The following is a 27333-nucleotide window of genomic DNA, read 5'->3' as shown; positions in this document are numbered from 1 at the left end:
AGGTGGGGAGAGGAGATAATCACATTCATTATTCATACCATTTTTTATTAAGAGAAACGAAAAAAATATTTTTGTATTTGTTTACTAATATTTAATCATAAGTTACTTGATGAGGTTTTTCCCAGCTTTTTATTACATCGGTCTGCTTCACGTTTTCCCCTATAGCTGATTGCGAGTTTTCCCCTTTAGCTGATTGCACATTTCTCGTCCTTACGCTGTTCAGGGTCAGAGTGAATGGAGAGTAAAGGGAAAAGGATCCAGAGATTAAGGTGTAATGATCAAAATCGAATGGCGGGTGCTTCCGTATTTGTATGGTTGGCAATAATGAATAATCGCGAAGATAGGTCAAAAAACTTTCAGACGATGAAATTGTGTCGAACTCGTTTTTACAAGTTTCGTTGCCGTTATCTGGGGGAGAGTCCAATAAGGGAGAAAGGTCGGAGGTTGCAGGTTTAATAGGGGTGAGTACAGAGGAACAAAGGCCAAGCCCATTTTCTGGGTAAAATTTGGTCCAAAGCAAAGGGTGGCACCGTTTACGCTTCCTTGATTTTTTATTAGGCCGCTTGTCTATAGATTTGTGGCATTGAGGATATTTTTATTTTATTATAATAAATGGTTTAATTTATTAAGAAATCATGAGATTATTATTGTACTCTGCAAAACCCAACTCGCGGGCTGGGGAATTTTTAAAAAAATTATAACGCGCCGGGCAATTCGTACACAAAATATTTTCTGACCGGGCAATTTGTGCATAAAAAATTAGAGGTAAATCTCTGATTTTTCGTAAAATATTAATAGGTCAGCCAGGGCATTAAAATATTTTTTTGATTTTCAAGCTAATATTTTGAATGTGATTATTACTATTTGGAAATAAATTACAATATGCTTATTTCTTTGTATTTTAAAAGCTGTTTAACGAAAATATTGATCTAATTATAAATACAGATATCAAACACAATTACAAGACAGTCGATTGTAGAAATAGATAACCAAGAGATATAAGAGCCTTAATTGATATTGGAAAAATATTATATATAGATATTATTAAAAATGTGAAGGCAGAAAAATTTCGAAAAAAAATCTAACCGGTCGGAAAGAACTTTTCGTTAAATTTTAACGGGCTAATAAATTTATACCTAAAACATTATTGGGCAGGACTAGGCAACTGGCTGGGCTTTGCATATTTCTATATTGCATATCATAAAGGATCGTGCATACTATTAAAAATTTTTACATTAAAAAGAGTTCAAATTCGTGGTAAATGACAATGTACTTAGATTAAGAATTAAACTTTATCTGAATTAACTAAATATTTATTAAACGCGGAAAAAACAGATTTTTGATATTTCCTTTAATTTTAACATTGATTTCATAAGAGTCTATCATACCAAAATAATAATTTACATCATCTATAATAAAATTTAGCAATTAATTAAAAAATATATGCAAAAATAGTAAAATAAGGGTATTAAAAGTTTCTACTTGAAAGCTAATGATTATTGAAATGTAAGCAAAAAATATAATTGATTTAAAAAAATTTTTTTGCTTTAAATTAATTTGATTTTATCATCTCAATTCGAAACTAATACATTAAGGTACTCAAAAATTGGCACATTCATCATTTTTAGTTTAGCCCTTTTGTTAAAAAGATTTACATTCTTTTTCTTGATATTAATGATACATTTAATAAAATAATATATATTATTGGCTCCTATTTAATCGCTCAAGGTTAAAGAAAAAATAAGCTCAGAATAAATACTAAACACAAAAAAGATTATGAATACTTAGAATTATTTATCAATGTTCAGACATTGCTAAGTAAGAATAATTGTTCAGATGAAGCTAGAGTTGCCATGATTAACTCAAGTTGAATTAAATCAAATAAATAATTTCATAGTGTTAATTCTAGAATATTAATTTTTGTATAATATAAATTCAAGGAGATATAAAAAATCTTTATAAATATTTCTGCCTAGTTTAATAAGTATTGATTCAATATTTTGTTGATAAAAATCAATTTAATTATAAATAATACCTCGATTTTTTTTATAAATCAGTGATTTAAATTAATGTGAAAGTCAAAAACTTAGATTAGTCCTAAATTTAATTTATTTAATCAAAAATACAAAATTGCAGCACTAGTAATCTAATCATCAATTAGATAAAAATTAAATCATTTGTTATTTTCATTTCTTTATTTCAATTTTTGACGCAATGTATTAAAAATAATTGTTAATTTTAATCTAAATATAGTAAGAAATCATTTAATATTCAAAATTTAAAACCTCAACTAATATTAAACTAGGCATGTTTTTCTTTATAATAAAAAAACAAACAGTCTGCACAAAAAATAATATTCAACAAAATATTAACAATCACAAGCATTATCTGTGTCCTTGACATAGATATTTAAATTTAAGTATTAAAAAGAAAACTAGTTTTCCTAAACGATTCCTAAATTTGGAATGCACTTCAAATAACAAATATTATTTCTACTGAAGCGGATGATGAAGATGATGTAAAGTGAGCTAAGTACGATTCAATTTTTTTAAAACTTTATTACATCAACTTAAAACATAATCTTATTAAATGAAGAGATTGGTGAGTTATAAAATTAGCCACGTTCCTTTGCACTTCAATCTCATAGGCTGTTAAATAAACATTTTTTATGTTTTGAAGATAAGATGTGGAAGTATTACAATAATTTTGAAATATTTTAAGGACAAGATGGGTTAAAAAAAACATATAATCAGTGGCGTATCCAGGATTTTCTTATGGGAGGGGGGGGGGAATTTTTTGGGGACTTCGCCCCCAAACCCCCATTACATGGCCTTCGGTCAGCTTTTCCCAGGCCTTCGGCCGAGTCTTCTTTTAGTTATTCTATTAAATTATTCATAATTCAATAATAATTATATTTCTATTTTTAACTATTCTTTACTAATTCGTGCTTATGGATATTACAAGCCTATTTTTTATTATTTTAAGTTAGGTATATTATATTTAGTAAAGTTTTTATAAATGTAAAGTTCAAATAAATTTTAATGTCATTTTTTTGATAAAATTTGCTTTAAAACTAGCCTCAGCTTAAATTCTCATACAATATATAATTTTTTTATTGAAAATATTAATAGTAGTGTGTATAAAATATTGACTAAAATAATTTAAAAAACAAGTTTTTTTTAACTTCTTATCAAATATAATATTATACAAAATTTTTTATTAATCACTATAATTATAATGTGATTTTTAATTTTCGTCGGAATGTTGCCAATTCATCAAGAATTTCGCTTGTCGTTGGAACCAAATCTCTGTGGATATTTAACAGAGCTAACCCATTTAGCCGAGATTCGGAAGTAGTACTTCGTAAATATGTTTTTAACTTTTCAAGTTGGAAAAAGTCCTTTCATTCGTACATATTGTAATAGGCAAACATGCAAGAATATAAAACGATTTCAAAATATTAGGAAATTGAGCCAAGGTTTCTTTACGATTGAGCGCATCAATAGCATGCTCAGGTAAAATAGCTAAACGTAGTAAATATTTATACCACAATTCGAATTTACTGATTAAATTTATTTCAGTATCAATATCATAGGAATAAAATTTTGCTAAATATTTATTTTACCAATAGTGGCATTAGAAAACGAAGAAGGATCTTTGGGTAATAAAACTTGAAGATTGTTAAAGACTTGTTTTTTATCTAAAAACCGTACTTTTATTTGCGATAAAGAGGTATCTAAGAATGGGATGATAATGGATATTCTATAATATTCTTCAGTTGAGCCAATATTTATTTTACATCTCAATAATTGCCTAGGTGCTAGATGAAGTTTAATTAGTGTTATATCATAAAATTTAACCTTCAATTCAACGTCTAGATAAATATTATAAAAATATTCATCTACATTCATTCTTATTGTATCTACCTGTTCATATATATTTTCCGCCAAATCAATAGTGAGATATAGGAAAATAATTTATTGATGCAACTAGCAGCAATGATAAACTCTGATTGATTAATTGAATTAAATAATGATATCGCTTCTGAGGATTCTGACGACACATTACTTTTTTTCATGCTCAGCCTTATTTAACTTTTGTATTTCTATTTCTTTTGTTCTACAAAATGTAAAAATGAAAAATATTTAAAAATTATAGATATTTATAAATAATTAAAATATTATTAAAAATACTTATTAATTATAACTCACTAATAATTTTGAATTTAATAAAATTATTATATATAATAATAAAATAATTATATATAATAATAAAATAATTATTTATAATAATAAAATAAATTACCGTTTGATTTCAATCTCTTTGACTAAAAAATTTCCCATTTTATTAATATTTTTGAATAATGTTAATGTACTCACAAGGAAAGAAAATTTTATTAAAATTTATTTATAAAAAATAAGTTTTATGTTGGAAAATTGATATTTAAATATTTGTAAAATTTTGATTGGGGGAGGGGGGGGGGGGGTTGAAATTTAAATTAGCTTAAAATGATATTTATGAAAACAGTCAAATTTGCGATGGGGGAGGGGGGATTTCCCCCTCCATTGGTTACGCGATTTAGATAAATTTTATCAAATCAATATCGATATTATTTTATTTCAAGCAATTGATTAACCCTCAGGGAAAAAAATCTCTAGATTAATTGATAACAACATATTATTTATCATAATATAATATTAAAAAACTAACCTCAGAAATAAGGAGAATCAAATTTCTTGATTTTAAAGATACATAACAATTGCCGCATATAATCAAGATTTTTAATGTGTATTAATGAATAAAACGAGCAAATATTCCCCTAAGCATTATAAATTTTGCGAATTCATCAGGACACCCAATAGGGAAATAGAACTTGTTTAAATTAAAAATGATAAAGCCCCTAAATTTTTATTAGTCAAAAGAATAAAATTCATATTGACTGACCTTCTTATACAGATATCGATTAGTTAGATTCGACGTATTGGTATAGTACAATATAATTTAGAAATATCTATAATCTTCAAATATAATTTTAGAAAATGTCTTTAATATTTTAATAGGGGTCATTCCATGTCAAATCAATCACTTTACAACCCGATCATCTCAGATTTTGTTAAAATTTGGTATTTAAGTAATAAAATATTGTAATTGACGAATCCAAAATATTAACTCTTAACTCTATTAGAACCAGGGCTTCAAAGTGGCTCAGTTTGGTCATTTTTAGAAAAAAATGATTTTTTAAAATTGGGATAACTTTTATATTAGATGCACTATGTATGTATATCTATTATGGCTCATTTTATAGCTCTAAACGTATGTTAAATAAAATTAATTTTTAGTTTATATATTTTTTTAAAATTGCGGTTAAAAATTTGTAATTAATTTTTAAAATGTTAGACTAAATTTTTTTCCCTAAATTTCAGATATTTTGTAAAGAGCAGAGTTGTTAAACGCTACTTTTAAAAGTAGCATATTACCGCTATCGCTATTTGTCACAAAAAGTAGCTCGCTATTAGCTACTACTTTTTATAAATAAAATTTACAAATAAATTTTTTATTTTTTGCTTTATTGTATAGTAAATATATAAAAATCAACATTTATAAATATTAAAATATAGTTAGTTTTGATTATAAAAAAATTTATTAATAAAAATAAATTATTTATGGTAATTTGTTGCATTTTAATAATAAAATCATTTCAATATTATTATCCCCAAGTCTAGAGTGACGATAAGAAAGTATAAGTTTTGCCTTCCAAAATAATCTCTCGACACTAGCACTTGAGGGTAAGGGCGTATTTAATCTTATATACATATTTTTAATATAAAATAGATCGATAATTTTATTTGCAAGTACATCGTATGTCTGGCATCCTATTATCATTTTGAGGGCTAATGCCATAGATCTTGGTTTTAAACCTGTAATTCCCAAATAAGCTCAAAAATATTTAATCAGAACAATTTATAAATATAAATAAATTTTTACCTTCTGTTATGTGTCCAATGGTACATATATATGATACCTCTTATGACTCTACTATTAGAGCATCTTTCATCATTTTAAAGTTATCTGCTATTTTATTCATTAGTGTCTGGCGGCATAAAATTGTTGTATCAGAGGATAGAGTTTTAATCATCATGGTAAATGATGGATTATCAACCAAAAACATTGGCTGAACTGTATAAATTATAAAATCAACAATAACTTTATCAGCCAATTTCGGAGAAATATAGTCATTTGAATTATTAATTAATTTGGTTTGAATTGAATTAGTTTTTTGGATGTAGAGTCGCCTATACCAAAATTATTTAGATGTTTCTCCATTTCCTTAAAACTCATGAACAGTCTTATAAAATAAATATTATTAGAATGTAAAAATGACAATTTACCCTAGGTGTTTCTTGAGGTTATAGCTACTGGATTGATTTAAGGAAATATTTTTTTACATTTTAAACAAATAAATTTGAAGCCAGTTTTGGATTATATATTTATTTTAAAAAATTTTCAAATCTAGGAAATGGGAAATTTGTATTATAGCTATTAAGAACATTTTCTTCCCTGGTATCTTCCATTTCATTAATATCATTGTTGTCTGAATCACTTTCAACGATTTGGATATCCATAGGCGATGACATAAATTATTAACACGTGATTTAGGTTAATAATACAGATGAAAATATAAATTACAAATTGAAAATATATTTCAATTTCAAAATTAAATAATAAATCATAAAAATTATAATTAATTATGATATAATATTTAAATTTTCATGTTTATACTCACCTTCATTAAAAAAGTAGCGTGCTAAAAAAATTAAATAATTACAAAAAAAGAAGCCACTATTAGCTATAGCTACCAAAAAAGTTAGCGCGCTACTTTAACAACTCTGGTAAAGAGTACCAAGAACTGTTCATATAAAAATTTCAGAGTGGGGCCAAAAATTTATTAAGTAAGCATTAATAAATTATGAATTTTTTGAATAATTTTTTTCCAATAATTTACCAATTTTTTTATCTGTTACTTCCTAAAATTTGTAATTTTTAAAATTAATTAATTTATTAATATATTTTGTACAAATCCATTGAATCTTCCAAATCACTATTCCAAAAAAGGTTTAAGAAAAGTGACGATTTGGATAACAATGTATCATAATATTAACAAAGGATAATATATTTGTCCTAAGTGTCGCAAATTTTTATATAAAAGAAGAATAGTATTCCAATTTTAGAGGATAGCAACATCCTTACAACTTTAGATAATTTCTTAAACCTCCACCGACATAGAAAATGATTATCCAATTAATAACGACAATGCGCAACTCCCTACACTTTTTTTCCTTAAATTATACTTTAAATTAAATGGGGCATACTCCAATAAAAAAAGAGACTAAGAGAAAAAGGATATCTCAAGAAAAAGCTCAGCAGACTTTCAAAAACTATTGGCAAAATTTTTTAACGATGAATACAAATGGTAGCGACGATTTGATAATTTATATGAAAAATAATCATCCATTATTGTCTAAAACACAAAAATATCAATTATTAACGACATTACCTCCAAATTGGAGCATTCACAAAATTAAAAAACATTTTAACGCTTCGTTTTATATCATCCGTAATTCAAAATTCATTCTTAGTCAAAAGGGGATTCTTTCAACTTCTAATCCCAAGGCAGGTAAAACCATAGATCAGAGTACAGTTGACGTTATAAAAAGTTTCTATTTAAACGATGAATATAGTAGATTACTGCCCAGAAAAAAGATTGCCTTTTTATAATTGAAAATGATGAAAGGATTAATGTTCAAAAGCGGTTAATTCTAAATAATTTAAAAGAAAACTATATAAATTTTAAAGCTATCTACTCTTCTCTTAAAATCGGATTTTTAAAATTCGCCTCATTGCACCCTAAAAATTGCATAATACCAGGTTCAAGTGGCACTCACTCGGTTTGTGTCTGCCTAATCCATCTGAATGTTAAGTTGTTAATAATAGATAGCAATCTAGCAACTTTAATAAAAAATAGGGATTTTGAGATAAAGACTTACAAAGACATAATTCCAGCAATCCTCCCCTACCAGCCTGTTATTTTGGCGAATGTCATGAATGTCCTGGAAACCAAGCATTAGCTAAATTAGAAAATTTATTAATTGCACATAATATATACAGGATAAAGTTCAAGCAATGGATATCTGTAGATAGAACAGTCTAGAGACCCTAATGACAGCTGACGAATTTCTTAATTACTTATTTGAAAAAATATTTATTTTGATTCGCCATGCTTTTATTACTGAACAGCAAAATAGATTCCATCAGAATCTTAAAAACAATTTAGAAAATGATCATTATTTGGTTATCTGTGATTTTTCTGAAAATTACTCTTTTAGACTTCAAGATGAAGTCCAAGGTTATCACTGGGCCACTCCCCAGGTTACCCTACATCCATTTGATATATATTATAAAGTAAATAATGTATTAAATCATATAAGTTATGTTGCCATATTCGCAGGAAGAACTTATACTTTAACTAACGATGAATCTAAAATGGCAATATATAAATTAAATTTAAAGAAATTTAATTAAAATTATTTTAAATATTATGCTTACTATTAATTATTCGATAAATATTTTATTATGGATAAAAAAAATTTCTTACATTGTCTTATATTGATAATTTTGATAATTTAAACTACTTACGCTATCTAGCGGATTTTTCAAAAATGAGATTTTTCCTAATTAATTTTTATGGACCCACTCTGAAATCTTTTATATGAACAGTTCTTGGTACTCTTTACAAAATATCTGAAATTTGTAAAAAAAATTTTAGTCTAACATTTTCAAAAATTAATTACTAATTTTTAACCGCAATTTAAAAAAAATATATAAACTAAAAATTAATTTTATTTAACATACGTTCAAGAGTTTACTTAGGGCTATAAAATGAGCCATAATAGATATACATAGCACATCTAATATAAAAGTTATTCCAATTTTAAAAAATTATTTTTTTCAAAAAATGACCAATCTGAGTCTGAAGCCCTATATCTCCGGTTCTGATAGAGTTAAGAATATATTGGATTCGTCAATTACAATACTTTATTAATTTAAATACCAAATTTTAATAAAATCTGAGATGGTGGGGTTGTAAAGTGATTGATTTGACATGGAATGACCCTTAGATAAGAAATTTAAAAATTTTGACCAAAGTGAAAAACAATTTTTTCTGATAAAACTCAAGATGAAAGGTTGCAGACAAAAAAAACCTCGATGTTATCTCTAACCTGATTGGATAATGATTTAAAAAGTATTATAAAATTAGATCCTTGCGTAACCTATTTTAGGGTTCGGCCTGCTCCAATAAAAAAATATCCTGAGTGATCCAACTTTTTTAAAAGATTTAAATCCGATCCAAACAAATGGACGAAGGAAAATTTACGATTTATTGAAGTTAAAAATTTATAACGTCGGTCACATTGCTTATAAGCGGTATTTTTTTGCAGAAATGAGCTTATTCATAGGTCTTCTATCATCACTAGGACTGTGCTAATCCAAAAAAAATTTCAATATTATCATAAAACTGATCCGATATTTATATTAATAATTTTATATAAAAAAAAAATAAATAATTTTCACAAATGATCAAGTGTAATTTGTTTTTTATTATCTAAAAGATAATCATATTATTTAAAATATGAACAATGTTTATCGCTGAATGTCGTTTTCTTAAAACTTTCGATTTCCCCGATTTAAAAAAGAGGCAAAATCACGAATTTTGCCTAGAAACTCCGCTAATAAATATCCAAACCTTTCCACCAATGGAAAAATCTTCAGCTTGAATAATTTTTTTGGCTAAAATCTTGGGTTAGCCGTTTTTAAAAATTACGATTAAAGGGATCAGAACTATCCGAGATCATCACGGGTTTTAAAGGGATCCCTTTATAGGAATTCAATTTTTTAAAGGATAAAAGAACTATATGGTATTATCCCGTTTGAACCATGATAAAGAAGAATCTTAATTTAAAACGCGTTTTGCTTTATTTTTTTTAAAATTTTTATTGTTATTTATTTTCAAAGTTTTTTGGGGGGCTAATAAAAGTAGATATGTCGAATATAGGGTATCAATCAATAGCTAATCAAAAGATCTATTCTACTAGAGGCATCAATGGGCGAGTCTAGGTCTGGGTGGTTAGGAATATTTTTATAAACACAAAATAACAATATGGTTATTAAATAATAGGTAATTAAAATATCTTTTGATTGTGATAATAATTATCACTCAAAGTGGGAGGGTCTAGGCCCTGGAGAGGTCAAGAATATTTCTATCAACATAAAATATCGATATTGGTATCAAATAAAAGCTAATTTAAATATCTTTTGATTGAAAGTATTCATTTTTGGCCTTGATGAGCATAACTTGATCTGGAAGGTGGGTGGAGGGGGGGGGATTATTTTTTTTATTGTAATAATAAAATCACTTTAAGCTGACGGGTCTAGATCTTGGAGGGTCAAAAATAGGGGTGTACCGATACCATTTTTTGGAGGCCGATCCGATCCGGTATTCCCGAAATTAAATTGATATCGGCCGATTACCGATCCGATTCATATCTAATTTTATATTCTGTAATAATACCAATGGTTTTAATTTTTAATAAACTTTATATTAGTATAACATCTATAATTTAACTATACTATAACTTATGTCATTTAAATATATAATAATGATCAGTTATAGTTTATATTCAATTCAATTGAAATTCTAAAAGTATAAAAAATATTTTTATTGTTAAATCACTTTTATATAACATTAATCTATATATATAATAAGTAATAAACAAAATTGAATTTGAAATAAATATTTAAAATAATATTTAACATTAATATATCAAAGGATTTCTTTTTAGAAATACCAAAATTTCAAATTTATCAGAGGTCAGCCTGCGGCGATGGTAACTGTCAATATCACCAGATTCACTAAAAAGAGATTCTGAAGAGATTATCGCACACTTTTAAAATATGGCAGAATGTTTATTAATTAATTATTATCATTAAAAAAAATATATATATAAATGGATTTCGAATTTATTTATAAAAATAATTGATTTTAAATATAACTTTTTTAAAAAATTTTATAACATTTTATTTTTGTCAAAGACGCCTTTTATATCGGATCGGATCGGAAATTTTTTATATTGGCCGATAACCGATATTTAAAATGGGTGAAATATCGGCCCGATCCGATCCGATAAAAATATCGGTACATCCCTAGTCAGAAATATATTTATCAACACAAAAATATCGATATGGGTATTAAATAAAAGCTAATTTAAATATCCCTTGATTGTAATAATTATACTCTAGGTAGGTCAGGAATATTTTTATAAAAATAAAATATTGATATAGGAATCAAATAAAAGGTAATTGAAATATCTTTTGGCTAAAAGTATTTATTCTTATCTTAAAGGGTTGGGTTTAATCTGGGAATGGGGTGGGGGGATAAAAATTAATATAGGTATTAAATAAAAAGTAATTAAAAAATCTTTTGATTATATTAATTTTATCACGCTAAGCGGGCGTGTTAAGATGTCATAAATATTATTATTAACACAAAACATCAACATGGATATTAAATAAAAGTTAAATACAACATATTTAGACTTCAATATTAAATATTACTATAAGCAGGGATGGTCAATGCCTTTTAAAAACTCATTGTAACCTAATGATAAAATTATTTGCTCGCAACTTAACTTAATATGTAATATTTTTAAATCTCAAAATTTCTGGAGGCTATATATGAAACCATCATTCACAAATTTTAAAATGACATAAATTTTTCTTATTGTAGTTATAAATTACTAGTTAATAGGGGTTAAGGGGAAATTAGTTTGTGTATAGTACTAAATATACTTTATTAATGTATTTTATAAAAATATTAAAATTTAGGCGAAAAAGAGGTAAATTTGTGAATCACACCTCATAAGATATTCTTAATTTCTGATTCATCTATCATAGAATAAGGGAGAAAAGTATGATGGCCCGTCTTTCTTGAAGGGCAAAATGAAAATATATAACTAAGAGTACCAGAGCTCCCATTAGTCAGCATTGCTGAGTCCGTCAAAAATGAAGGAGAATGAGAATTTTCTCCTTACTCTTATGATAGTTGTTACCTGTTATTTAAAAATAATATCCAAATTTTATTCTTTATAACCCCCTCTCACCTTCAGGACAGGTCCAATCCATTAAAATTAAGTTTAAATATGTTTTGGTCAAAATATATATAAAGTTTTACTTGATACCCATATCAATATTATTTTAAAATATTACTGATCATCTATGCCTATTATTTAATATTGAAAAAATTCTCAAGCAAGGTCCAGGGCCATAATAATTTTGAAAAAATTTTCCCAACCCCAACGAAAGATCATAATAATTTTGGTAGTTGAGAACTGGAATAAAATATTTTAAAAAATCATAATGAATTTAAAAATACAATCAAAATCAGATTTAATGGGCCTTGGTTTATTTGTTTTAGGTCAATGTCTGATCCATAGTTAATAATAAAAAAATTCCCAAGCGTCCAAGTTGATAATAATTTAAAAAATTTTCCCCAAGTGTAGCCCAATAAAATTTATAAAAATACCTTCCAAACCCAGCCCGACCCATTATAATTTTAAAAATTTTTTCTTAAACCTGGCCAACTGATAATAATTTTAAATTTTTTCTGCTTCCAATAAAAAGATATTATAAAAATATTTTCCAAGCCCAGCCCGACCCATTATAAATTTAAAAAAATTTTCTCAAACTGACCATCCGATAATAATTCTGTTATTTTCCCAAGCCTGGAGATTCCAATAAAAATGATAAATATTGATATATTTAAATTACATTATCATAATATAGTTTCATATATAAGAAGAATTGTATTACAAAATTTAATATAGAAGGGGAGTGACTGGGAAGAACGTTTGTCTATCGAACGTTATGTCAGTGGTTCGAATCTCGTTGATGTATATAAAAAAAAAAAATTTTTTTTAAGTTTTCTTTTTTTTAAAAAAAATATTTAACATTATAGAGGTATATGGTCTCCTTCGATTTATTTAACATTAAAATGTTAGGAAAGTTAATACCAAAAATAAAAATTAACATTAAGGTTATATGAAAAAGTTCATTTCTTGATTACGGCGATTATATATATTAAATTACACTTCTTTACAAGCAAATCATCCCTATTATTATATTTTTTTTCAAGCCATAAAATCAACACATATTATCAGAGTTGTTAAAAAATACTTTTTAAATGGATCTAGATACAGATAAATCGTCTAAAATGTTATCTAGATCCAGACACATCGTCTAAAAAGTTATCTTGATACAGATACAATTTTAAAAATGTATCTAGATACAGATACAATTTTTATTATACTCTTATATAAGCTTTGCATAAACCTAAATTAGGATTTTATTGAGAAAATGCATGAAATGTGCAAAATAATTTATTGACTCGATATCACATTTAATAAAATATAACTAAAATAATGATTTTTAGATTTTATTTAATCACATAATATATGAAAATATATGATTAAATGATTATAAATAATTATTAGATTTAAGTAATAAAATATATTCAAAATTTTGGTCATTAAGGCATCCTCATTTATCTGTAAACACATTTTTAGCTATACTAAGTCTTTCCACCAGTGCCCAGGATTGGGGCATTAAATTTTATGAATAACAATTTTATATCAGGATATTCTCTTAAAATACTAAAATCTCGACATTCATTTTTAAATTTTTTTTTTAAAATTTGTTGAGTATCAAAATTTAAATCACTAAACAATCATATCTACTGCTGTGGGGTAATGAAAAAAATCGGATATTAAATTATTTGTTTTTTCACAGGTTATTTGTTTGCAATCAGTTGAAGACTTTAATAATTAATCAACTAATCTTTGTATTAATTGTTTTTTTCATTAAAAGTGTTTGATTTTTTCTCTTAAAATTTAAAATTACAATTGTAAACATTTATTTAGTATCTATACCCTTTTTTACAATGTTGCAAGTTGAGGTGATGCTAACTGGAATTTTCATATTTTTTGGTAAATATGGCAAACATTTTACTATCAGAGATTTGTATTATTTTAAAATATGCTCTATAAATTAGCCATCTTCATCATATTAATATTAATCTAATATATCTAAAATTAGTATAATAAAATAAAATTAAGCAATTCCATTGAAAATAAAAATGGCAGATTCCTTGAGTTGCATTGTAACATCAAAATTTGTCTGGGTTATTGAAAAACTCGGACATAATATTTAATGAATTATATATATTTTTTTTATATATAAGTTTTAATATTTTATATATATATATTTTTTTTTATTATAGTAGTCTTAATATTTTTAATATATATATTTTTTTTTAATTATATCCTCATATATAAAAAAATTAATTTTGTATTCAAGTTTTTTTATTTATAATATAAAAAGCGTTAAATAAGAGTATATCAAAATGTATCTTAAAAGTATCTAAAAACAGATATTGATACCTCTAAAATAATATCTAGATACAGATACCATATTTTTATATCTAGATACTCTAACAACTCTGCATATTATATTTTATTTGATTTTGATAAATGAAATTTAAAATATAATTTTGAACAATTATTTATATTATTAAAAACATCTAATTGAAAAATTATTCTAAAATAATCTAAAAAAATAGATTGTAAAATAATCTAAAATGAAAATTGTAAAATTATATAACATTAAAATTATAAAATAATATACAATGAAACCATGATTTATTGATACTAGAGATCTGCCAATTCCTGGTCCGCCCCCAGCCGGCCCTGTGTTATTTTTACAAAATAATTTCGGTTCAGACTGGGTAGGGTCTAATATTTTTTTAAAAAATTCGGGCCGGGTCGAACTGTTATCATAAAATTTTATGAAATAAATTGTTATATTATAAAAATCTTGCAAGAAATAAGGCGCCAATTTATTTGTAGATTTTTTTTTATAAATGATTAATTTTTTTTATTTTTAAATAAATTCGGACTGAGCCGGGCGGACAAATAATTATTATATGGGGTCGCATTTTTCGGGAGAAAGAAATATAAGAAAAAATTGGGGATTGAGCATGGCCTAAAATTTTTTAAAATAAATTTCGGGCTTGGTCAAGCTTAAACAATTAATCATTAAATTTAAAATTACGAAAAAACCCACATGGAAAAATTAATTTCAGACTACCTGAAATAAAAAATAATCACAATTTGAAGGGTTGTCGGGTTTGGCTAACATCAAATAAACTATAAAATTGTATATGAAAATAGAATAACATTCGAATTTTTTAAAAACTATGCAAATAATACTACTGAATATATATTTAAATGAAATTATTGGAATATAAATAAAACAATAGTATATTTTATAATTTGAATCGTTAGGAGCACGTGCTAATTCAATATACATTTATCCGTATATTCTTATCATTGTGATGTGTCTTAAATATTTAACCCAATTCGGATAATATAATAAATGGCTTATTTTTTCCGAACACATAATATTATTTTTTAAATAAAAAAGTCCTTTATTTTAGATTTTAGTTTGGCATCTATTCCAAGAATGTTCATATAGCTGCTAGTCATTATAATGATAAATTTGATATTGGGTTTGATTTTCAGGCAGAACTAATTGGGTCATTTTTAAAAAATTAAATATTTTGAATTTATTAATACATAAAAAAAGAAATTTGAAATTAAGTATTTATTGTCTATAAAAAAATTGACTATGAAAAATATATTCTAAATCTTCACTTTTTTTCTTTCCATTTTATTGATTATAGGAAAAAGGAATTTTCTACGAAATATATTTTTTCCAAGAAATAAACATTTTAATTCTCGACTTCATGCAATTTTTATATTTATAAAAATAAAAGTCTCATAATAAAATTATTGAAAGAAAATTTTTGTTAGTATTTTTATCATTAATCATTTCCTTAAAAAATAACACACATCCTACAATATATCGTCGGTCTAGAATTCCAATTGTGCAAATGCTTAAAATGAGAAAATCAACATTAAAGTTCAAATATAGGAAAAACTTATCGATCAATTTAATTAAAAATTTTACAAATAATTTATCATATTATTAATTAATTATAGTATAAAAAAAATTTTCTAAAAAATTTAAATCTAAAATTTATTTGATAAAATGCAAGTGAAGCAAATATAACACTTTATGATTTTTTTTAGTGTTCAAAATGTTCCATTTACATTTTTTTATTAGATTTAATAAATAAATTTAAAATAATAACTTCAAATCATCAAAATTAACACTATATCTTTATTTTTTCGAATTTATTCTAACGAATATAAAATAAATATTTAATTAATAATTTTTTCCATACATTCTTTACCAGCTCCAGGCATAAACTCTAATATTGTTCTAATATCTTTTTTAATCTCATCGTTAATTTTTCCATTCATTCTTGGGAAAGAATCTTTTATCCTTCTCTTACATGGAGTCCTAACAATAAATTTGCTATAGAAAGATCCTTTAGCTTCATCAGCTAAGCTCCAAAAAGCCTCATGAATAATTTTACTCTAATCTGCATTAAACTTTTTATGACATTGAAATGTACATTTATTAGAATGATCATTCTGAACCATCCTTGCTCTTTTCAAATCACCTTTAAAATTGATATAGGCCTCAGTCTTTTTCTTTCATGTGCTTTGCTTCTAGAAGTTGAATGGGTAAAATAAAAATAAATCTCTATATTTAATAAGCAAGTAGTGTTGTTAAAAAACCGAGTTTTATCGGCTCCGACCTCGAGGTCGTAGCCAAAAAATTTGCTCAGGCTCAAGCCGGCTGAGTTGGCTTGCTCGAGTCGGCTCAGGAGTTGGCTCAAGCCGGCTCAAGATTTGGCTCAAGCCGGCTCAGGAGTTGGCTCAGGCCGGCTCAAGAGTTGACTCGAGTCTTATTTTAAGCCAAAATTTATTTATTTAAATATGTTAAAACAATATAATATATATTTATTTATTTTTAAACATAATAATTTATATATTATGAAAATAGTTTATTGATTTGATGTTTTTTTTAATAAAAAAAATAATATGCTGCTATTTTTGTATTGTAATATTATTTTTTTTGTTACAATTTATTAGTGATTTTCACGCGCCCAAATTTTTAAGCAAAAAAAATTTTTGAAGCTCAAAAATAATAAGAATTTTAAATTTTCATTTGATAAATTTTTTGGAGAATTTTCTTATAAATAAACAATCTTTGAGGTGAAATCTTTTATGTTTTTTTAATCATCTTTGTAAAATTATCTATTTTTTTTGTATATTTAAAGAGGTGGTTTTTTCTAAATAATTTTTAAAAATATTTATATTAAACTTTTTTATGTTATTTTAGGCCTGTCTAAAAAATATTTTTTTCCAATAAAAAAATTTTAAATTTATATAAAATCGGGCTGGGCGGAAAAATATTTATATATTGGGTCGGACTTTTGGAAACAAATGAAAAAAACTCATTCCGGATAGGATATATTTTAAAAAAAAATGGGCCGAGCTTGGCTTATTATCATTAAGTTGTGTCAAATTAAGGTCTATATTCTAAAAATATTTCAAGAAACAAAGCACTAATATTTTTCAATTTAAAAAATTTTTTTTTCCAATAAAAAAATTTAAATTTATATAAAATCGGACTGGGCGGTATATTGGGTCGGACTTTTGGAAACAAATTAAAAAACTCATTCCGGATAGGATATATTTTTAAAAAAATGGGCCGAGCTTGGCTTATTATCATTAAGTTGTGTCAAATTGAGATCTATATTGTAAAAATATTTCAAGAAACAAAGCACTAATATTCAGGGATGTGAACCCGGACCCGGACCCTTTTAAAAAGTAGAGGGTCCAAGGGTTCAGGGTGTTAAAAATTTTTAACTTAAAATTAATGTAAAAATATAATTTTTAAAAAATAATATAAAATTTTTATAATTTTATTAATTTTTAAAAAAATAATATAAAATTTTTATAAATTCTTATAATTTTATTAATTTTTTTCGTGGAATCTCCATAAAAAATAGTCACTTTAAAACTACAATTGATAAAGCAAGGGATGTTGTAAAATATTTAAGAACTCCCACAATTGTTAGAATATTAAAATCCATGAAAAGGTAAATGGCAATTTTAGATTGCACAACACATTGGTCCTCTATGTATATGATGCTAGAGCGATTATTAAGTTTGAAAGATTTCTGTAATGATTTTATCATAGGAGCATGTGAAATCATTTTGTCAGAAGATGATTGGAATCAAGTAAAAGAGCTTGCTAGTGTGCTGGTTCCTTTAAAAATAACAACATTAAGAGTGCAAGCTGAACAATTATGTTTATCGGATTTTTATGGCATATGGTTAAGATTTCGATTAGAGTTAGGGAGATTAACAAGTTCTTTTTCAAATGAAGTATTAGAAAATACGAAAATAAGAGAGCAACAATATTTACAAAATAGTGTTGTATAATAAAAAAATGAATGAAAAAAAGTCTTATTTTGAGTCATTATTTTTATGTTTCCTCTGAACCCGGACCCGGGTCCTTTTTAAATTTATTACCGGACCCGAACCCGGACCCTTTTTTTTTGTCGAAGGGTTCACATCCCTGCTAATATTTTTAAATTTAAAAAATTTTTTCCCAATAAAAAAATTTTAAATTTATATAAAATCGGGCTGGGCGGAAAAATTATTTATATATTGGGTCGGACTTTTCGAAACAAATTAAAAAACTCATTCCGGATAGGATATATTTTTAAAAAAATGGGCCGAGCTTGGCTTATTATCATTAAGTTGTGTCAAATTGAGATCTATATTGTAAAAATATTTCAAGAAACAAAGCACTAATATTTTTAAATTTAAAAATTTTTTTTTCCCAATAAAAAAATTTTAAATTTATATATAATCGGGCTGGGGGGAAAAATTATTTATATATCTGGTCGAACTTTTCGGAACAAATTAAAAAACTCGTTCCGGATAGGATAAATTTTAAAAAACTTTCAGGCCTGTTTTAAAATTAGGCCAGTAACATCATTAATTTATAGTAATATTTTGTCTTATATTTAAACGAAAAAAATAATCTGGATTCTGCAGTGTCAAAGTTTTACAAATTAACCAAAAATAATAAAAATTAATTATATTAGGAATTAAATAGAAATAAATGAGCCATCATTAAAATAAAGAAACCATTGAACAAGGAAAAATTAAACCTTTTAATCTAGCGACAAAAACTAAAATTTATATTCCTCAAAATTTAAGAAAAAATTAAATTCACTAATCGGATGCTGAGCCAATTAGCATATTGTCATAAACCTAAATTAAATTGAATTGCTAGTTGATTTAATAAAATAATATGCAGATTCAAATTTATGAAATCAAAATTGTTTAAATTAACAAAAGACTATGTATCTCGTTTAAGATTACAAATTTTAACAAAATTATGTAACTCTAACTACTTTTCTCCTACTTTTTTTAAAAAATAAATTATTTGAATTTATTTACTCTTTTTTACATAAACTAAAAAAGCATGGATTTTATTTTATAATAATATTAAATAATAATTATAAAAAATTTAATAATAAAAAAATATAAAAAATCTAACTTTGTAAAAAGTAAATTTCAAACAAATACAATTAATGATTTAAAATTTCCGGATGCTGCCACTCTCGTCTCGGGTGGTATATTATTTTTTTATGTTATTTTTTTTTTTTTAAATAAATATAACATTTTTTTAAATGAATACTTATGTAATATTAAACTTGTGAATGAGTTTTGTCTAAATAAACATTTAATATCATCAGGAATTACAATATAGTTTAGTGATCTGCATCGGGCCTTATTTTTGAAACCCGGCCTGGCCCGAAATTTATTTAATAAAATTTTGCCGACCCGGCACGAACCCGAAATTATTTATGAAAAAATTTACTGGCTTGGCCCTATTTATTATAAATATAGAAATTAGTTTTTATAAATAATTCTAAATAAACGATATATATGTTATATGGCGTCTAGTTTCTATAAATAAAAACAAATATTTTATTTTGCATAAAAAATTCAACATAAAATTGAAAAATTTAGATAAAAAAATTTATCAGGCCTGAGCACCACCAGGCCCGAATTTTTTAAAAAAATATTAGGCCTGTCCCAGCCCGAACCTGATTTTTTTTTAAATATAAGCCCGAAGCCCGTTCGGACCCTTGCAGATCTTTAATATACTTCGTGCAGTATCATATTTATACTTCGGTAGAAAAAAACAAAAGTTTGCTATACCGATGAAATAAGTGTCGTAGACCTTTTTTAATTGTTATGATCTTCATTTTGGCTCAAGCCGAAATTTATTTAAGATTAGTATTGGTAAACGGCTGAAAACTTATCTAGTTTTTGAGTCTAAAATTGACTTGAGCCGGCTTTTTGAGTCAAATTTAGCTCGAGTGGGCTTATGACTTAGCTCAAGCCGACTATTGATTCGAAATTTATTTATTTGTTAGCGTTGTTAAACGGCTAGCCGGATTAGCCTTGAATCGGCTTGAGCTATCGGCTCAATGAGCCGGCTTGAGCCTGAGCCGAATTTTTGGCTCAAAAACCGGCTGAGTTTTCGGCTAAGCCGGCTTGGCTCAGCCATTTAACACTACAAGCAAGTAATGCCTAACTCTTCAATATTCCAGTGGGGTATATGAAAACCAAGGCTTGCTAGGATTGATATTAAATAAAAAAGGTTTATTATTATGATCTGAAATCTTCAGTAGCTTCATCAAATATATCTTAGAATCCATATTCCAAATTTCATATATTTTAGTTGAGTAGCTTAAAGATATAAGCAATTTATAACTGATAGGGGTTTGTGAGACCCCAACAGAGTTATTATGTAATTTTTTTAATAATTATCTCATTTTTCAAATTATTTTTATCTGAAAGTAAATATAATAAAATTATTTAAAATGTAATATCATTTTTCACACTTTTGAGCTGAATATGAAAAAATAACATTATTATCATATCAAAGAAAACAAAGGATGCCATATGCTATCAATTTTTCACAATAATAAAAATGATTCAAGCAAGCCTGAAATGATAACATTTTATAATATTACTAAAGGTAGGTTAGATATGATGTATTGAATGACAAAAAATAATACAATTTTAAGAAGGCTTACATACTTCTAACATTATATCAATTAATTCACATAATATAAAAAACTCAAAAACATCCATTACAAGGAGTAGTTTCATATATAAAATTATTAATGAAACTTATAGAAGTACAACAAAAATTATCAGATTGTCCTGACTTTTGAAGGAATCTTGCAATATATTAGAAAAAAAATGAAATATATTTTCAAATATGGGGAAAAAAATGATGTTTGGAGCATATTAATGCTTTATGTGATATGTCAAAATTAACTATTTCAATGCCCTATATTTTTTTTTATGTTTGAGTGTATTAGTATAACTAATCTTGTTTTATATTGAAGAATAAATATCAAAACAATGAATTATAATAAATTTTAAAAAACAATTATTAATAAAAAATTTACCTTGGCATGAAAATAATTTAGGATAGATATGGAATGAAAATATTTTACGATTCAATATGTATAAGCAAAAATTTAAAAAAGGAGGGAAATACAACGTGATTAAATAAGATAATAGGATAGGCCAGCATATGAAGCAAAAATTCCATCGTTACTGCCGACATTTAAATTTTTTTTTGAAAAATATATTTTTAATGCATAATTTAATTTTCAAAATAAATTAGATAAAGATTATGATTTAGAATTATTAAATTGTAATAATTTGTGCCAATTTTTTTAGTAACGAGCTACCGCTATAGGTCTTTTTTTAAAAAAAGGTAACGCGCTAAAGTTATCGATACTAAAAAAATATCTATAGAATAATGCGCTATATTAAGTACACTGCATTTTATATATTTCAAGTTCAGAATTGGAACCGAAAAAAGATAAAAAAATTGTTTTATCTTTATTCTCTTTTATTTCTTAAAATTCTATCCAACCAGACATTTTGTTAATATGTTGAGGACGCTTGCTTCTAAAGGCTAAGTTTTCTAACGAGGTTTAGGTTTTGACAGAAAATTTATAAATGTCCTAAATCTTAATTTATACTAAGGGATATTAAGAATAAACGCATAAAATAATGATTATAATTAAATTAATTTTATATGTGAAAGTCAATTTTAATAATATGTAGAATAAATATATAGAATATATATATTGATAAATAACGGATTTCCAAATTTGATAACCATATTCAATTTATATATTATGGAAATTTTATACAAAGACTATCTAAGCCCTAGGCCCGACCATTTACTGCTATTTAATATTATAGTCTTAAGTTCAATTACCTTATATTTGATACTCACATCAAATTTTAATTTTTTAACCCCTCCCTCCTCCTGACTTAATCAAACTCATTATGAGACCAAGAGTGAATACTATTGTTTAGTAAAAAAAATTTTTAATTGCTTCTATTTAATAGTCATGTCAATATTTTGTGTTGATAAAAAATTTCCTGACCCTCCAAGACCTAGAGCCCATTTACAGTTTAATTATTATTACAGTCAAAAGATATTTTAAATACCTTTTATACCAAGTCCTACCTATCATGAACAAATGAAGACGTTCAGTCAAAAGATATTAAAATTAGCTATTATTAGATACTCATATCGATATTTTGTTTTGATAAAAATGTTCCTGACTCCCCAGATCTAGACTCGTCCCTTAAGGGGGAGAGATTGACCTGTAGTTGAATAATCGATCGATTGATACCCTATATTAGACATATCGTATTTCATAAGGCCAAAAATTACAACATTGAAAATTAATAAATAACAATAAAATTAAAAAGAAATAAAACGAAACGAAACGAAACGCGCGTTAAACGCTTTTTAAAATAAGAATCCTCCTTATCACGGTTAAAACTTGATGATACTGTATTATCATTCCACCTTACTAATTTTTTAGTTATCACTTTAAAACCCGGATGATTCCGGATAGTTCTGATCCTTTTAAAAATTACGACATAATTATGAAATTAAATTTATGAATAAAATAAACAATAATCATAAAATAACCCCAAACAACGAAAATATCGGATAGGTTTTTTAACCTGATTCGACGATCTGATATTTAATATAGGCCAGGCGCGTACGCATGAATTTGCTAAGGGGGAGGGGGGGAGGGTAATTAAATTTTTTTTAAGATAAAATTAATGTTATCTAAAAATATCAATCAGATTTGTTAGGACTAATAACTATTTCTAGTACACAATTTTAAATTAAAGTGAATTATAAAAAATTAAATATATAAACCGGCATATAAAAAACTATAAAATAAATGTGAATTATAAAATATTAAGTGGATATAACCAGCATAAGAATCACTATAAAATAAATGACCCAAAATATTTTAAATTTCTTGGGCCTTTAAAATTTATATACAAAGTATAAAAAATTTAAATGTTGGAAAACAAATTTCTTGGGAGAATAATTGTATTTTGTATAAAAAATAAAATTGCACAAAAAATATTACAAGAAGCATATTATATATTTATAATGTAAAATCCAATCTTCGTTAGAATTGAGCTAATTTTTCAATTATCTCACCCGTGCTTGGCTCATGACTATTCAAAAGGGACAAACCATTCAATCTATTTCAGAAGTTTTACTTAGGTATGTTTTTATTCCTCTAAAGAAGAGAATGTTCTCTCATTAGCTGCAGTAATTATGGGAAGAGTTGCTAATATATATATATATAATATACATTGGGAAAATAATCTAAAAGATGTTTGAAGCATTTTTTGAGACTATATAAACTATAGTTAATCTTAGATACCATAGTTGGAATTCAGCTAATAAGGCATCAGATACTTTAACATCTTCGATAAAAATCTGCTAAATATTTTATTTTTTTTCTATCACCATCTGAAAAAGGTTGGGAAGGCTTTTGTAGAAGTAATATCTGCAGATTGTAAGTGCCACCTGATGAATTAAAAACCGTTCATTTATTTGGATTATAAATTTAACTAAGAGAGAGATAAAGACATTTATTTTATATACTCTTCTACTGACCTTATATTAATGTTTGGACGATTAGCTTGCCTTGCTGTCGAGGGAGACAAATATCAAACTTGTATAGCTCTGCTTTTGATTCAACAATAAAATATTATATATGAAATTCTTTATTAACGTTAGCCCTAAATTCCTTGAGTTCTAATAAAATGCTCTCCTCTATTCTCATCGCCTTAATCAAGTCAATATCATTTTTGAAAAGTATTACATAAAATAGTTGTATAATCAAATAATTTATTAATACATTCTAATGAGAAAAAAAAATTTGGTATAAGTATTGAATCCAATAATTTGCTTGCTTCTGAGGAAATATCTCTTTCAGGCCATTGTGATATTTCAATAAGATCATTAATAATTGGCTATTTTAACTCCATAAAAGATGTTACTGCTTGATGGCGATGATTCCATCTTGTTGGACAAGCTTTTTGCAATTTCTTTCTCCTTGTTGGACAAGGAGATTCAGAAATATTCGGTTTAAAATATTTTGTCGCTTGGGGTATTCCATTAATGCTTTAAATTTTATACTATGAAAATTACCTTCATTATCAATTATTGAAATGCTTCCTGAATCCAAATGCCCACGTAATGATAGGCCTTGCAATCCACAATATAGAATGGCCTCAATAGTTAATTTAATCTTACATCTATTTTCTTTTGCTATTTTAATCCTATTTTTGTCCTGATGAAATGGGAATTATATCCCCACTTTGAATCAATTTGAAGAAATCATCAGTCACAGCTTTTGTGATAATTGTCAAAGATTTCTCCAACATCTTTGTACTTGTTGAATGGGATCTTAACAAGACTGTTAAGCTTAACTAAATTTCTTCCAGCATATCTTAGGTCAAACAGGACACATATCTTGCATTAAGCTCCAATGTCTCGGATAGAGTATGCTAGCCATCTAGTAAAATAATGGTTTTGAAATTTTAACTTTCAATTAGTAAATAAAGTTTGTGGATATTGAAAATTGAGGGGTGGAATATAAATCTATTATTAAATAAAATATTTATCATAGGTATCTTTAATACCTTTTTAAGAAATATATGTCTAATTTCTAGGCTAATTACAAAATGTTATAAGATTATTTGTATTTTTTTGCTTTATTGTAAGATGACATTTTCATCATCATCAATATGTTTTAAAAAAATTCCTATGTCCATAATTATTATTTGACTAGAAATTTGAAATAGATAAATATTATGCCACTAAAAATTTGAAAAAAAATAGATAATATTATGCCAAGGAAAACTTGACATCTAAATTAATAAATAAAATAACTTAGTAAATGAATGTAATAAATAAATGTTATTAAATATATATTTAAAAAGAAAGAGAGGAATATATATTAATATTGAAAAATATATCTGGCATCTGCATTTTTTGGCTCCCTGCTGCATACACGCCTGATATAGGCACAACCCTAAATTATATATAATAGTAAATAACTAAAAATATTGGATCGAGTTTTTAAAAAATATTGGCCTAATCCAATTTTTTTTAAAATTGCCAAATATCTGACCTGATACAAACTGAAAAATTGGTGTATTCCTAATAATCAGCTGGATAATTTCATTTAAAATCAGGTGTTCCGATGACCCTTTAAAATAAATGAAGCAAGATACTAATTTATAAATTTTTATAAAATTCAAAATGCCAGCTTAACTAGATTAAAAATATATGTAATATATTTATTGAATGCAAAGATAAATTCATCAATATTATTGTTTCTAATTATATATTATTTATAATTAATTTGTGTAATTTATAAGATTAAACTATAGGAAATAAAGATTAACAGCACGTCTTCTTTCTTTTTAATTGATTTAAAAAAATTTATAGGACTTTTTTATAAATTCACAGCATGTTGAGATTTTTTTTACTTATTGAATGTTAATTATCAATTTTGAGTACTGGCCTCAGGTACTGGTTAAAATTAAAAGTATAGGTGAATAGTGAACTCTAATATTAAAACCCTTTATATAATTGGTATTAAATGTGCTGTATATTTGCAATAATTCTAAATTTGGTTCAATAAACTTATATTTTAAATAAAGAATGTCTAATTTAATATATGTTGCTGGCAATGTGTATAATAAAGAAATGAGTAACATAACTTTATAAAATGTGAAACTAATAGGGATTATATTTTACATCTTCTAATTAATTCAGACTCTTCAAATTTAAAAAACATGAAAAATAAATGAAAGTTCGAAAATAACAAATAAAATAATAAAGTATGTTTGTTTGAATATTGGTGGTTATATATCTCTTTTATAAATTGAAGACAATTTGGATAAGAACTCTTGTCTTGATTTTTTTTAAAATTTATATATGACACTACAAGGATTGATTTGCTTGATTCGACATTAACAGTATAATATTACTATATAAGAAAATAGATTATAGATAATCTATTTAGCTAATCTTTATTTTAAAGTATAAAAGTTATATATGCTTCTTAATTTTCTTTCAAAATAGAAATTGCTTAATTGATCATTTAAAATATATAAAAATTATGTATTCATATAAAAATTTTATATCTTATTTAAATAATCAATCTAAATGTATAAATATATATTTAATATATTTGAAGTAAATCATTAAAGGTGATACAAGAATAATTTTTTTTAAATATTACTATAATAAAGAGAATATTTCATTGACTTTACGAGATGATGTTTCAAGTCAAATATAAACTTTAAATAAATTCAATAAAGAAGGATTACCACTACTACAAGTTTTAAAATCTTAGCGTAAAAAATAAGGTATTATCCGAAAAGTGAGTGACATTTATTATAAATCAATTTAATCTTATCTGAATCTGATAAGCCATCAAGGCCCCTAGAAAATTTGAAGATCCCTTGAAATATGATTTTTTTATACCTAATAAAAAATGGGTCAATTTGAAGAGGTTAGCCTAAAAAGGCCACTTTAAAAATGTTAGCTATAAAAAATGGCGGTTATTTTGAAAATTTATTTTTAAAAGTTATTTTCACCCTCTGAAATTGTAAAGACTGCCCCGCCCCTGCTTAATAATCTCATTATGGTCTTACTAAATAAATGATGTAAATAAAACATAATCCTTCTTGAATATTAATAGCACATTTATGCCTTAATTTTAACATGTCATTGCTTAATTCATACCCATAGCTTCTACATAAACAGGGGGGGGGGGGGGTAAGGACA

General features: G+C 25.5%; 1 protein-coding gene across 2 annotated transcripts in view; it reads right to left on the bottom strand.

Moving 5' to 3' along the window:
- LOC135932062 (uncharacterized) overlaps positions 1 to 26918 on the bottom strand; it is a 38897-nt gene extending 11979 nt beyond the window's left edge. Inside the window, exons 1-2 of one of the 2 annotated variants that reach the window (XM_065469406.1) lie at positions 26786 to 26918; positions 107 to 567 (exon numbers count right to left, since the gene is read on the bottom strand). In XM_065469406.1, coding sequence (XP_065325478.1) covers positions 107 to 567; positions 26786 to 26807 — 483 coding nt within the window. In that variant the 5' untranslated portion in view covers positions 26808 to 26918. Of the gene's footprint in view, positions 1 to 106; positions 568 to 1136; positions 1206 to 26785 lie in introns of those variants that run through there. The other variant, XM_065469405.1, reaches the window with a different exon arrangement.
- Positions 26919 to 27333: the final 415 nt, after the last annotated feature.

The sequence above is a fragment of the Gordionus sp. m RMFG-2023 genome, chromosome 1 (genome assembly GCF_954871325.1).
Source record: "Gordionus sp. m RMFG-2023 chromosome 1, tfGorSpeb1-WG-v2, whole genome shotgun sequence".
In the NCBI taxonomy this organism is placed as follows: domain Eukaryota; kingdom Metazoa; phylum Nematomorpha; class Gordioida; order Chordodea; family Parachordodidae; genus Gordionus; species Gordionus sp. m RMFG-2023.
Note: the sequence above shows the minus strand (reverse complement) of the source record. Positions and strands in the feature narration are given on the sequence as shown.